The 12807-nt window shown below is 38.6% G+C and overlaps 1 protein-coding gene across 2 annotated transcripts in view; it reads left to right on the forward strand.

Moving 5' to 3' along the window:
• The window catches only part of NEBL (nebulette), a 249483-nt gene that overhangs the window by 104793 nt on the left and 131883 nt on the right, over window positions 1-12807 (forward strand). Inside the window, exons 3-6 of one of the 2 annotated variants that reach the window (XM_050971276.1) lie at window positions 5979-8355; window positions 8440-8522; window positions 10594-10686; window positions 12008-12114. Coding sequence is in view for 1 of the 2 variants with exons in the window: in XM_030228919.2 (XP_030084779.2) it covers window positions 5979-6086 (108 nt within the window). In the remaining variant the exon portion in view is untranslated. The remainder of the gene's footprint in view (window positions 1-5978; window positions 8356-8439; window positions 8523-10593; window positions 10687-12007; window positions 12115-12807) is intronic. The other variant, XM_030228919.2, reaches the window with a different exon arrangement.

Consider the following 12807-nt stretch of genomic DNA (forward strand, 5'->3'; position numbering starts at 1 on the left):
TCTTCAGCCTTGGGGAATTTTTATTTTGCTTTATCTGAAAAAAAGTGATGAAATCTGTAACCCTGCAGTCCCCAGTTTCAGCAAAACTCATTCATCAGTGGCCTTTTAGGAGTCCATGGCTCCTTGATTTCCCTAAGGAATTCCCTAAGGAAACCTACAGCTTCCAGTTAATATAAAAATTTTCAGGACAGTTTAGTCTGCCTTATCTGCCTTTCTCAATTCCTGTATTCCTGTTTAGATTTACTGTGGATAATAGTTCTAATTGAGTGGCAGTGGGAAGATCATGTTTTACTGCCATTAGGAGAAGCAGTGTTTCAGCTTATTGGGTACCATGGTGGGGTATGAGGTGGGACTTAAATGTTCCTCTAATATGAGCAGAAGTTTATTGAAATGTAGAGCTGTGGGCAGTGTTAGAAGACAAACTACACCATGAAGACTGAAACCTGGCTTTGTCATTCAGGACAGTGTCTGGGATCCTCCCTAAAAAGGATTAGTCAACTAAAAAGAAGTCTTACTGAATTTAGTCTAGAATTGTTCTTTACATTTGATTAATCTGTAAGCATTTGTTTTAGTCGTGTTCATGAAAAACCTAATTTACAGAGTAAATTTTGTCGCTGTCTTGCCATTAATTCTGTAAGAAGTAAGATAAATTGAGGCAAAACCAAGTCTATGTGGTCTATGGAAGAAGCAGAGCCAAACAAAGGCATCTTTGCCAAGATGTGCCTCTAGCACCTGTACTGTGGGAGAGGATTTCTTGCCAGTCTGTAAAAACCAGTGTATTAGCAGATGGTGACCTTTGGGAAGTAGTTGTGTGTGCTGGGCACAGGAGGAGCAGATGGCTCTGGGCAATGCAGCATAGTGAAACAAATTCATAAATATTCAGGGTGTAGTAAAGACTGTAGGTCTATGAACATTCCTCTCAGGGCAAATGTGGGTGTGAGGGGTCCCATCCTCGCATTCTACCTGCTTATTCCTTCCTTACTGGACATGAGACATGATGATGCTACAATCTGTGGGCAATGCTGTGTATCAGGTAAGGAAGGAGACTGAATTTCACGTAGACCGGGTCTGTACAGGAAAATGAAGAAGGAACTGTACAGGTGTCCTAAGTTGACTATATGATGCTTTTACCCCCAATCATCTTGTTCTGTTTATGCTGAATAATAAGTTTTGCACCTTTAAGACTTGTCCCAGAGAGTGAGGGGGGGAGAGAAGAAGCGTGCAGGTTTTCAGACGCTGCACTCACTCTCCACATTCCTGCTCCTGGACTGTGTGATGGACAGACAGCAGGACAGAGCTCGCCTTTGCTTTTAGTTAGTTTACCTGGCTGAGGCAAAGAAGTTCCCTGGACTGTGGTTTTTGTTTCGTTTTTCCTTTTTCTTCTGACCTGTTTAAACCTGCTCTGGACTGAACACCCAGCAGAGCACCAGCAGCTCCACCTGTGGTGGCCAGGCTTGGGCCATGGCATTTCCAGCTCCAGAGGGACTGATCAGGGACTGAGAGAGCTGAACTGCAGCCTGGAGAGGGGACTTTCTGAGTTTGTCATCTCTTGTGGAGCAGCAAGGGGGTTTATTGTTGAATATTGTTTTAGGTTTTATTGTTTAATAAACAGTTTTTTTCTACTTTTTCTCCAAGGAAGTATTTTCTCCCAGACTGGCTGGGGGGAGGGGCCGATTGGATCTATTTTCCTAGAGGAGCCCTTTGGGGGTTCTCTCCCAAATTTTCCCTGAACCAGAGCAACAAGAAACTAGCTTTAATATTGCCATAGTTTTTGGGGAATTAATATGTGCTCTGTAGTGGCTGAGTATCTTTTTGAGGTGGAGATGAATTAATAGTGTTTCTGAGGTCAGCATTATTCACACCTCTCCAGTGATGAGAAAAGCATGATAATCCACCATGTTAAATTCTTTCTCTGAAATTTTTCCTTTGGTGTTTTTGGACTCCTATGTTGTTTGTTCAACTGATATGTGCTTTTGGTATTGTAAATGAGGCTGGACTACCGGTAGGTGCCAAAAACCCCAAGAGTACAATCAATCTTTTATGCTCCATTTATATTTTCAGAGTATTTTTCCCAGGCAAAATGAATCTTGTTACCCTAATAGGTTCTTTGCTGCCAAGTGTACCAGCAAAAAAACATGTGCAGCATTTTCTCCAGCCTAAAATTTTATGTAGAGGGTAAGATTCACCCTCTGTCTTTCACAGTGAGATGAAACCTCTGGTCATGCTTCATGTCCCACTTCATGCTGACCTCATGAATAGATTTACACATTCCTGTCTTTGGGTGTCTCAAAGATCTCTTGCTAATGTCACAAATCTGAGAAGTTTGATTTGTGAAAGATCTGTTGGATCACTTAGTCCTTTCACTGTGGGTCTGTGCAGAATTACTTCTCATGAAGTATTTTCACTGAAAACTTTTTCATTTATGGTGATTTATTACAGTTTAATTTCTAATGTTTATGCCACACATTGCCTCTCAGAAGATCAATTTTTCAGGGCAGGCACCACTAAAGGGTGCTCTGCATCTATGAGACTGCATTTTGGAGCCAGTGAGAAGCATTATAAGCCACTGGCTGGGATTTTGGTGAGGAGTTACTAAAAAACATCTTTGTAGGAGATGACTGCATTTATGATTCAGTCATTAGGGATTACTCATTTCCATTTAAAAACTAAATTTTGAGGGTTTCAGTTTGTGATGGGTTGACCTTGGCTGCCTGCCAGGTACCCGCCAAGCCACTCTCTCACTCCCCCTCCTCAGCAGGACAGAGGGAGAAAATACAAAAAAACCCAACCCCTTATGTGTCAAGGTTTTTGGGAAAAATGCAAGGACTGCACTCAAAACCAAAGAAAAATAAAGATTTATTCTCCACTTGCCATCAGCAGGCAATGTCCAGCCAGTTCCTGGAAGTGGTACTCATAGTGGTTGCCTTAATCACTCATGTCTCCTCTCCCCTTTTCCTTTTGTTGTGTATGATGTTTTAAAGTATGGAGTATCCCACTGGTCAGTTTGTGTCAGCTGTCCTGGCTGTGTCACCTCCCCACCCCTCAGGCACCCCCAGCCTACAGAGGTGATGTTGGGGATGATGCTGTGCAAGCACTGCTCAGCAATAATCAGAACACTGGTGTGTTACCAGCACTGTTCTGGGCGCAGATACAAAGCACAGCACTGTAATGGCATTATAAAGGAAGTTAACTCCATCCCAGATAGCCATGGTGTACAATGAAATAGTTTGTTGTAGTGATGTTTGCAGCTCCTATACAAAATATTCTTCTCAGTTCTAAATGACTGATGACATCTTTATTATTTAACATTTTCTAGAAATGGTTTTTTTTTTTTTTGAAGTTACAGTAACTAGGCGTTTTAGTGGACCACATTTTGTGGAGCTTTGTTCTTCTCGAAACATTACATTGTGATTTTTATAACTCAAACTTATATTTTTGAAGTTAGGTAGCAAAATCCAATAATGCATATATTAACTCTGCTAATATTTTAAATAATTTACTTTTTTAATGGCTTCAAAGCAGTTGCTCTGGGAACTGTAGTTAACCTTATTCCTGGGAAGTGATTTATTAATAGACAGTAGGAGCCCTTTTTATCTAACTGAGGGATTAAAATAATATTAAGTTAAAACTATTCAGTTTCCTCCCTCTCTTCTTCTGTTCCTTTGTAAGATGAAAAAGGTCATTTGAAGTTAATGGCTAGTACATTTGGAACTAATAACAGGAAATACTCTTTCTAACAATAGGTAATCTCTCTTTTTGGCAGCGCTGAACCCATTTCTGAGATGTGTTCACTGCCTCCTAATTCTGGTAAACTTCAAGCAGTAAGGCTGAATATTTTCATGTCTGCTGCCTGCTTCAGGCCAAATTTGAATTTTTTGTGCAAAATTTTCAGCAGTTTCCAAGGCTGAGACCATTCCCTTACTTGGAATTTTTGACAGGTTGTTTGTTTGTTTTGAGCAGTTGGTTCAACTGAGTGGTTGAACAGCTCAGATGTCTTAGCATTTAGAGCTAAGGAGATGAAGCTTGCTGAGATGGAAGAGTCTTTTATGATAGTCATGTGTCCTTGGCCATGGAGGTGTGTTCAAATATAGAAAGTTCGGAGATACTCCTAAGACTTCTTTCCTGGCACTAGACAGTCCTGGAATAGCATGTCCACCCAGTATGTTTCAAGAGGCCTGAGAGCCAGTGTGAAGATGGAGAGCCATTTGGTGGAAGGGAGGTAATTGGCAATGAATATTGAAGCCCTTGGGTATATGGATTTAACAAGAAGCTGTGAAGAGATGGACCAGACTAGTTTAGAAAATCAGACAAAGTGAGACCTGGAATAGTGTGGTCAAATGGAAGGAAAGTTGCAGAGGGGTTGAACCTGGGGGAGATGAACAGAAAGGCATGGGCCAGTCAGCCCATGGTGTGCTCAAAAGCCTGAGTGGAAGGGTGTGTTTCCTTTGTCTGAGAGTGGCATGAAAATATTATACTTGTGTGAAATCTACAGCCAGCTCTACATCTGGAACACAGGAAAAATTTGTGGTTGTGGCAATTTGCTGCCGTATCTCAAGGATTTGTTTAATGGGCTTATATGTGAGCTATATGAAAGAAAAAGCAAAAGTCATTAACATACTGATTGAGGTTTAGGATGGGAAGGACAAGCTATATTCTATGGCCTTGTCAAACTTAACTTTTGTGATTTAGAGGTATTTTTTCCTGTGCATCACTGTCGTAACATTAAGTGCTTGCTTGTGACATAAGTCTAACCTTGAATTTGGTGCATGTGCTGAGTGCTTTCTGGTTATCAGCTGTGTGAAGGAGAATCCTGCTTTCTCTGTGCTACTGGTGTTGCAAAACCTGGACGTGTGTAGTGAGTAAAGCAGGGGATATGAAGTAAAAGGAAGTTATTCTGGGTAAGGTAGCTGAATCCACCTGAGGAGACGTGGGTCCTGACTCTGTCAGTGAGGCAGAGTTTTGACTGTTGCTCAGCAGTGGCTTAAGATTTTGAAGAATTCATCTTGTTTCTTTATGTTGAAATTGGGTACCTCAACTGATTTGCAGAAGTACTGGGTATCTGTAGAGGTAACCCAAGCCTATAATTTAAACATATTCAACTGTTAGAAATCAGAGAGTGGACACCCTGAGACCCCTGTATGTTTTTGGAAATGAAACTTATTTTTTATTTTACCTCAGGTTGCAGGTTGTCCTAGTAGTGTGGATATTGCCATTCCCACTTTCCAGGGTGCATTATGAAGATTGATTAATGGCTGTGATGAGAGCTATATAAAAGCTTCTGAGGAAATGAATATTCCTGCCTTGATGGTAGGATTTGAGTAGTCTGGTCCAAAAGAAGGACACAACCACTGATGGAACCATCTCTGCTGTGTACACAGTAAAGCAGGGGGCCTTGTTAAAGGATAATATATGAATACCTGATTAAAGACAATATCCAAATGCATGTGTGCAAGAGGGACAAATTAAGCTTGTACAGGCAGCCATTCCATAACTTATAAAGGTTTGACTTCATGATATTCTAAATACTCTTTTAATGCAGTATTTTTTTAATGTGTAATTTATGTTTCAGCTGGGAAAGAGACTGGTAGAATAATCATGAATAGAGGATAAAATATGAAGTCTAGAAGAATTAGAAGACCTCCAGATTTAGTTATAGGTATTTTTCTTTGTGTAAGAGTAAGTGGTATAGTTTTGTGGCAACTGGCTTGAGAATGAAATGACCATAGAGAATATTTCCACAGTTGCAGTACTCATAGAGGTGAGCCCGTGGCACCCCAGGAGGAGGCATTAGCTTGGGCATTGGGAAATTTTGCCCAGTTGCTGTCTGTCTCTGTTAGTGGATAAAGGCAGGCTTCTCCTTTAAAGGCTGAAAGCCTTTCACAAGTGCTTTATTTACACTAAAAATAAATGCTAAATTGCTAGGGGCACATTGTAGAAAATGAAAACAACCCTGTTCTTCTGTATTTTCTATTCTGTAGGTAAAATACAAAAGAGACTTTGAAGAAAGCAAAGGAAGAGGGTTCAGTATTGTGACCGATACGCCCGAGTTACAAAGACTGAAAAGGACTCAGGAACAAATCAGTAATGTATGTGACTGCAACCTAAAGTGATTGTAGATGGAGAAATAGTGTGTCTAAGAAAAGGTGTGTTTGTTGGTGTTTTCAATGAAGTCTGTGTGAGTGAGCAGTCTGATTTTGGTGATTGATTTGTGTATGTCAAATTTTGAAATGTGTGTAACTGTGTACCACGGACTTGTACAGCACATTGGCAATGTGTGTTCACCTCTCCAACTTTCAGCTAGTATGCTCAAAGTATTTTATTTATTAAAGTGATTTGACACTTTTTGCTCTTTTGTCATCAAGTAAGGATACTTTTGGAACCTTTAAATTTACTTTTTATTTATATAAAGTGTATAGATTGTGTAAGTTAAAAAGTTTTGTCTCTTTTTTAGCAGGGGCTGTCAAAATTAACAAAACAAACGAGGGAATTTTCTAGAAGCAGATAAAATTTTGATGCTGAATTTTAAAAGAAAAGATGTGGAAGACAATGCTCTGCAAGATGACAAAGAAATGGCAAATAGTAAAACAACGTATTTCATTAGCTTACAGGAATGGGTTTTTTAAAAACGGGACTTTTCCTGACTTATATTTTTGCTAAGAAAGTTATTTATTTGTACTTCATTCTCTTGTAGAATGTTTAACTTATTTCATGATGGAATATTGAGTGATACATAGTGCAAGTTCTGATATGTATGAAATAGGTAAGAGCTAGTATGAACTAGAGAAGATGCAGAATCAATACTATTCACTTGACTTGGCTTCCCTTCTGATCGTTCTTCTGCTGCATGAACTTGTCCCTACAGATTATTTTTGTGAAAATATTTTTGAATCATTCTCTGTGGTAGTAGAATAACAGCAAGGCATCAGAGACACTCAGTGTAAGTATGATCAGGAAAAAATGATGGGATTTATTTACTTGAAAGAAAAAAGCATTTTTTCAGGTTGGGATATTATTGAAGAAAAAAGTAATTGGAAAATACTTACTTTTCACAGCAGTGGAGGTTTACCATTCTTGCCAAAGCATTCACTAGTTAAGATTTTGATGTCCAGAGCCAGTCTTTGAGATGAAAAATTTGGGCTCATTTCCTGGAGCCTTGGCCAATGGAGACGACAGTTAATTTAAGAGCTGCGCAACTGCTCCTGTGGGTAGACAAGATGAGAACAAAAGCTCATCTCATGCTCATACTGGGGCTAACTGAAATTACTGGCTGGTAGGAGAGAAAAATGTATTCTTTGGAGTGGCGAAAAGCATGGCCATTAAGACTTCCATTTGGGATCTGGGAAACTTCAGCGACTCCCTGGTTTTAATCAGCTGCATTTTTTATTCAGTCCAGGAAGTTAAATTAGGTCCTCTCACGACCTACATAACTTCCTCAAGCAAGACTGATTCCTTTCTGTGGGGTAGCTCTGGAAGGCATCAAGGAGATGAAACGAGCAAGGTTCTGGTGAATACTTAATCCCTCGCACGGGTCTGCTCTCCAAGGAGAGACTGAGAGGAGTGCCCTGCAGCAGGCCTCGGGTGCTCTGTTTGGGGTATTGGTCTGCCAAGAAATTTATTCAGACCTCCCAAGCCCAGTACCCTCAGCATCAGACTACAGAATAGTAGGACACAGCTCACTTGCATGCTCTTATCTCCTCTTGTTCAAAGCACATTGCTTTTTCTGTTGTGGGAAAAGGAGATGATAAAAACAAGTAGTTTTGTGACATGGGAAAGAGCTTTTCCTCCCATCTCTGCTTTTGTGTGGATCAAGGGAGTTTCTGTTCTAATGGAATATCTTGTTCCATGATGGATGATACTATCTGGTTCCTGAACCAAAGATATGTACCTGCCTTTTCAGATCCAGAAATAGCTTTTTAAAAAAGGAAAAGTGGTTTTATTTCAGGTTTTTACCCTTGTTCATTGCCTGTATGACTGCTTTCTCTTCATTTCTAAACACACTATTCTTAACAATATAGATTTGATCTATCCAGTAGAGTGTTGTTTACTTTTGCGTTTGTAGCTGACAGAGATTCCAAGTCAGGGACCCTATTAGAAATAATTAGTCTTGAAGAGTAAAATGGAATTTTAAAAGGTGCATGATAAAAGAAGCTACATTTATTTTCTGTTTACACTGAAATAATTAATTTATAACGTTATATCCTTGAAAGATAATTCTGCATAGGCCACAACTTCAATTTAATTAGAAAGCTCCCGTATTATAGAAATGCCTTCCACACACAGTAGTTTCTGTATTTGTCAGATAAGCAGTATACATCATGGACTAAGGATCAAATTAAGATTTCAAGACTCTGAAAGGTAAGCACCTTAATAATTCTAAAATAGTTTAATTTTCATATGCAGAAAAATGGAAAAATACTAATATATCTATTTAATTTTCAGTTTAGTTTTGATTTCACCTTGAAGTGCTAGAAACTCCTCAAAGAGCCTATTTGAACCAAAATTGTAACTACTTCGTTGAAGGGGTAAGTGAGAACAATTAATTGTGTAGATATCCTTGATGAAAATAAATATCAAAATGAATTTTATAATAATAAATGTTAAGTGGCATAAATATTTTAAAAAGATTATCTTTTTTGTCCTGACATGAAGTTTGGCAGCATATGGATGTTAGCGCAGTACTCTGACTTTTTAAAGAAACTCTTGTGCTATGAATATAAACCTTGTGAGGAAAAAAAATCATAGGGGGAGTGGAAGGAGTGTGGGTAGATAAAGGGAGTTGAATTTCAATTGTTATTTTGCCACCAGCAATCCTTCCTTTGAAGATTTAGACCAAACTTGTGGACTTCATTTTATGGCTTTTATGGAGGTATTAGGACTAGAGTGATGCTTCTTAGACAAGAATGAAATTTAATCTCATTATTTTTTTAGCATTAAGAGCCAAATTCTGCAGATATGCAAAATATTTTGGCACTAAATATGTAGTCAATACACAAAAAAATACATTTTGTTCTCACAGAGAAATGTGTACACTTTGTCAAAGGACCTTTGTAGTGTTTTTTGTCTATTTTGAACTTTGAGAAGATTTTCAGAATGAACGCAAATATTCTCAAAATGAAAAAAGCTCCAGCCCCATGTATTTTTGTAGGTGATTTTGCAGTTAAGCTAGCTGCAAACTGCTTTTGCAAGGAAGAGGTTAAGGTGGCAAAAGGAACAGAATAAATAAAGATGATGGCAAAAAATGTTGTTCTATCATGACACAGGGCTAAATGAGGGAGTAGAAACTCAATCTAGTACTATTTTCTTTGGGGAAATGGAACACTTTCAGCAGTCTGCAGCAATGAGCTGCAGCTTACTGCCACTGCACTTTTATGTCTCCATATATAACTTGAAGCGTGTTTTATCCTATGTGAAATAAGATGCTCTTTCTTAAATATGTTTCTGGTAAATGTCTGCAAAGTATAAAAGAAAACAGGTGTCCATACAAATTGATGGAGTGAGAAGCTTTCGTTAAGATAGAGGCCAGTGCCTGGATAGTAGAGGTTGCTGGCTTGGTTGTATGGCTGGAAGGATGCATGGAAGCTTTCACAGTGCTTTTGCTCATTGCATTAAGAGAGCCCATGTAAAAGCATTCCTCACTTTGGCATTAATGCTGTTATGAACTTGAATCACATAAGAGGAGGAAGCACCACACATTTGTGCCCTTCCTCTCCTGGAGAGACAACAAAATGAAGTCATGCAGTTCATTTATTTGCATGTGACTCATTTTCCAGTAGGTTTGGGTTGTAGTTGAAGTGAAAACAGTATGAAAATAAGAAAACAGATTAAATCTGCTTTAAAAAACACATTTCCAAGGCATCCTATTGTGGTGAAGAACTTAGGAAGGACAGTAGAGTTAATCAAGAGAAGGTTGCTGAATCATCCCTCTGTGGGGTAAGGGAGTGGCTTCAAGTATCAGGAGCTGAACTCCTCACTGAAGTTAGTGAAACTTTTATTGGATGCAAAGAGTGCATGAAGGTCTTGTAGCATTCTTGAAAGGGTTCTAATGAGAAAAACTGTGTATTAATTTTCTTTAAACGTCTTTAACAAAATATGGTACATGGTGTGGGGCTTTTAATTATCAAGGGTTTCATTCTATCTCCAGTTAAATTTATACAGCTTCAGGGGATGCAGAGGAGGACAGGAATTCCCCCATAATTTGAATCAACAGAACACCTGCTATCTGGACGAAGACACAAATGATAAGGAAATTGGGCACTACCTCAGATGTGATAAAAATACGTCTTCAGTAGCAACTGAAGGAGGACACAAACCACATTTCTACTGTAGTTGTGTGCATCTGCACATCTGAAATTAGAAACTGTCCCTAACAGACACTGAGCCATGGCTCCCTATTTGGAAGCTGTTGGCAGAGTTGTTCAGTCTGTTTACTTGCTCAAACATAAAATGATCTTTTAAATTGCCAAAACAGATTGTATAGAAAATTGGCAAGAGAAAATGTTAACAACATGGCCCAGAGCTCCACTTGTAGGATTCACAGCACAAAGCCTGCAGATACTTGTCTCTAAGTGCTTTTTTCCCTCCATTGAATTCAAGTGAAGGAGAAGAATAGGGAACAAGAAAAATTGACAGCAGTGTCGGTGTCTGCATTTCACAAAACCAGCCCTGGCACATCAACGGGGAGACTGGGTAAGCCTTTTAAATCATATGCAAAAAGAGCTTATGCTGTTCTAGACAGTGCTGGGGTTTTCTTGCTTCTGAAGTAATTAATACTTTATTCCTGAGCACTTATATTCCTAAGCATGATTTTTTCTTGCTGTTGTTTCATTGGGAAAATAAGCATTTATTTATTTATGACATTTGTGTTGAGGAACATAGATGGGATAGCACTTGTTGAGCAGTGCCCTGGTGCTGCATGTCTGTGGCAGGTGTGGTCAGCCAGATGCATCCTGCTGCTGATTGCCTTCTGCTGCCCTTGGCACCTCTGACAATTTAACATGAACTGCAACTCCAAGAGGTATTCATTATTTGGTGTGTTGTAGACTTAATTCCACACAGCTGCACTTCAAATATCTGCATATAACTCAAGTGATGAAGCATTTATCGTTTGAGTTGAACAGCAGCTTTTCTGTCTGGAAACAAGAAGGTTGAATGTGTCATTCCTACTGCTGACATGGGTGTATCTCTGCTAGAAGGTGGAGTTCCTGCTGTGCTCCTGTGCAGTGAACATACACACATGGAGTCCAACCTTGTTCTTTCTATGGATTGGTCTTATAGGCTTGTTTTGTGTAAATTCATAGAAAAGGAAATTTTGAAAAACCTCAGGTCCTTTGGCTTTCTAATAGTTCTGTGTTGAAGTTTGATTTCTGATTTTCAGAAATCATTTCTGCCTTAAAGTGTAAAGTCCTAATGCTTTAGAAATTACTTAGCAAAAGACTTACATTAATTGTAATGACCATGAGTATTTTTTGCAGATTTGTACATAGGTTTTATACTTTTTAAGCTTTCAGAAATTTTAAAAATATCTGAACACATTCTTCAGAAATTATGAATCTAAGGAAATGCAAGTAATATTTTAGGTAGAACTCGTGCGAAATGAGAAAATAGAAAGCTTTGAGAATTGTTTTGAAATCTCAAGGTGTATTCTACTTAAAAATGAAAAATCTTTCTTTACTGATCATTATCAAAATATGCAAAATTAGAGATGGTGTTAAATTAGTTACTGTGCATATGAATTCTTTGTCTACACTTGCAGGAAAAATTCTGAAGATATTTAGTGACATGCTGCTTTGTTGGGCTTCATTACTTCTTTTTGCTGTGATCCCTGTGTAGGACGGTAGTCACCAAGTACTCAGCTTTCTAATATTTTTTCATTTACTGTTTATTTACTGTATGTTTCCATACTCCACACACCATAAAACGTATAAACAACCTGTAACTTCTTTGTGGAGTTTTCATCAAAGCTCCTTTCTCACTTCTTTAATTGTGTTTGTTTTTACAATGTTTTCAGAGTTGTTCAAGAAATAAGGAGGTATTGGAATTCTCCAGTATGGAGGATATGGATATGTGGCCCTTATTTAAATGAAGAACTTAGCAGACATTAGTCATGCTAATACAGTAAGTAGCACCTAGAGTAAACCACTGCCTTCTGTGTAGGCTCCTATTAGAAGCAGAGGGAGGCACAGCCTTTGCTAGGGAATTTTACAGTTTGTTGGGGAGGAAAAGATTGCTGAGAATCCAGAGCAGTGTGTTCATGAATCATCGACTTCTCTTTCTATTCCCATAGCTTTTTCATGTTCTCTTTTCTGGTCTCTCCTTCTTAATACTTGTGATTTACATAACAATAGCCCCCAACATGTGGGAAGAAACAGTATTTTTAGACTCCAGAATGCCAACTTGAAGGATACTTTTTGGAATGTCAGATAGTCATTACAGTAATCCTGTACGAAACTGTCAGTGCAGGTGGAACTGAATAATTTAGATGACTTAACTATGGTTAAATTTCTGCCAAGGGGGCAGATGTTCAGTTTTCAGCAATGTGTAATTCAGTTATAGACCGTATTCTATGGGGGTAGTAAAACAGATATCCCTAATGAGGAGATATTCCTCACCTGCTAAAAGCCAACTTCCTCATCCAGGGCAGGAGAAGCATTAGAGTCTATCAGTGATGTTGTTATAAAGATGCTTCTTCTGAAACACAGTTGCAAAGGTGCATAACTCTTCTCTAGAAACAGCAGAAGTATTTTGTCTTTGAGAAGTTGAAAAACAAAACCCTGCCCGAGGCATAACTGGATTTGGAAAAATGGTTAG

The sequence above is a fragment of the Serinus canaria genome, chromosome 2 (assembly GCF_022539315.1).
Source record: "Serinus canaria isolate serCan28SL12 chromosome 2, serCan2020, whole genome shotgun sequence".
NCBI lineage: Eukaryota > Metazoa > Chordata > Aves > Passeriformes > Fringillidae > Serinus > Serinus canaria.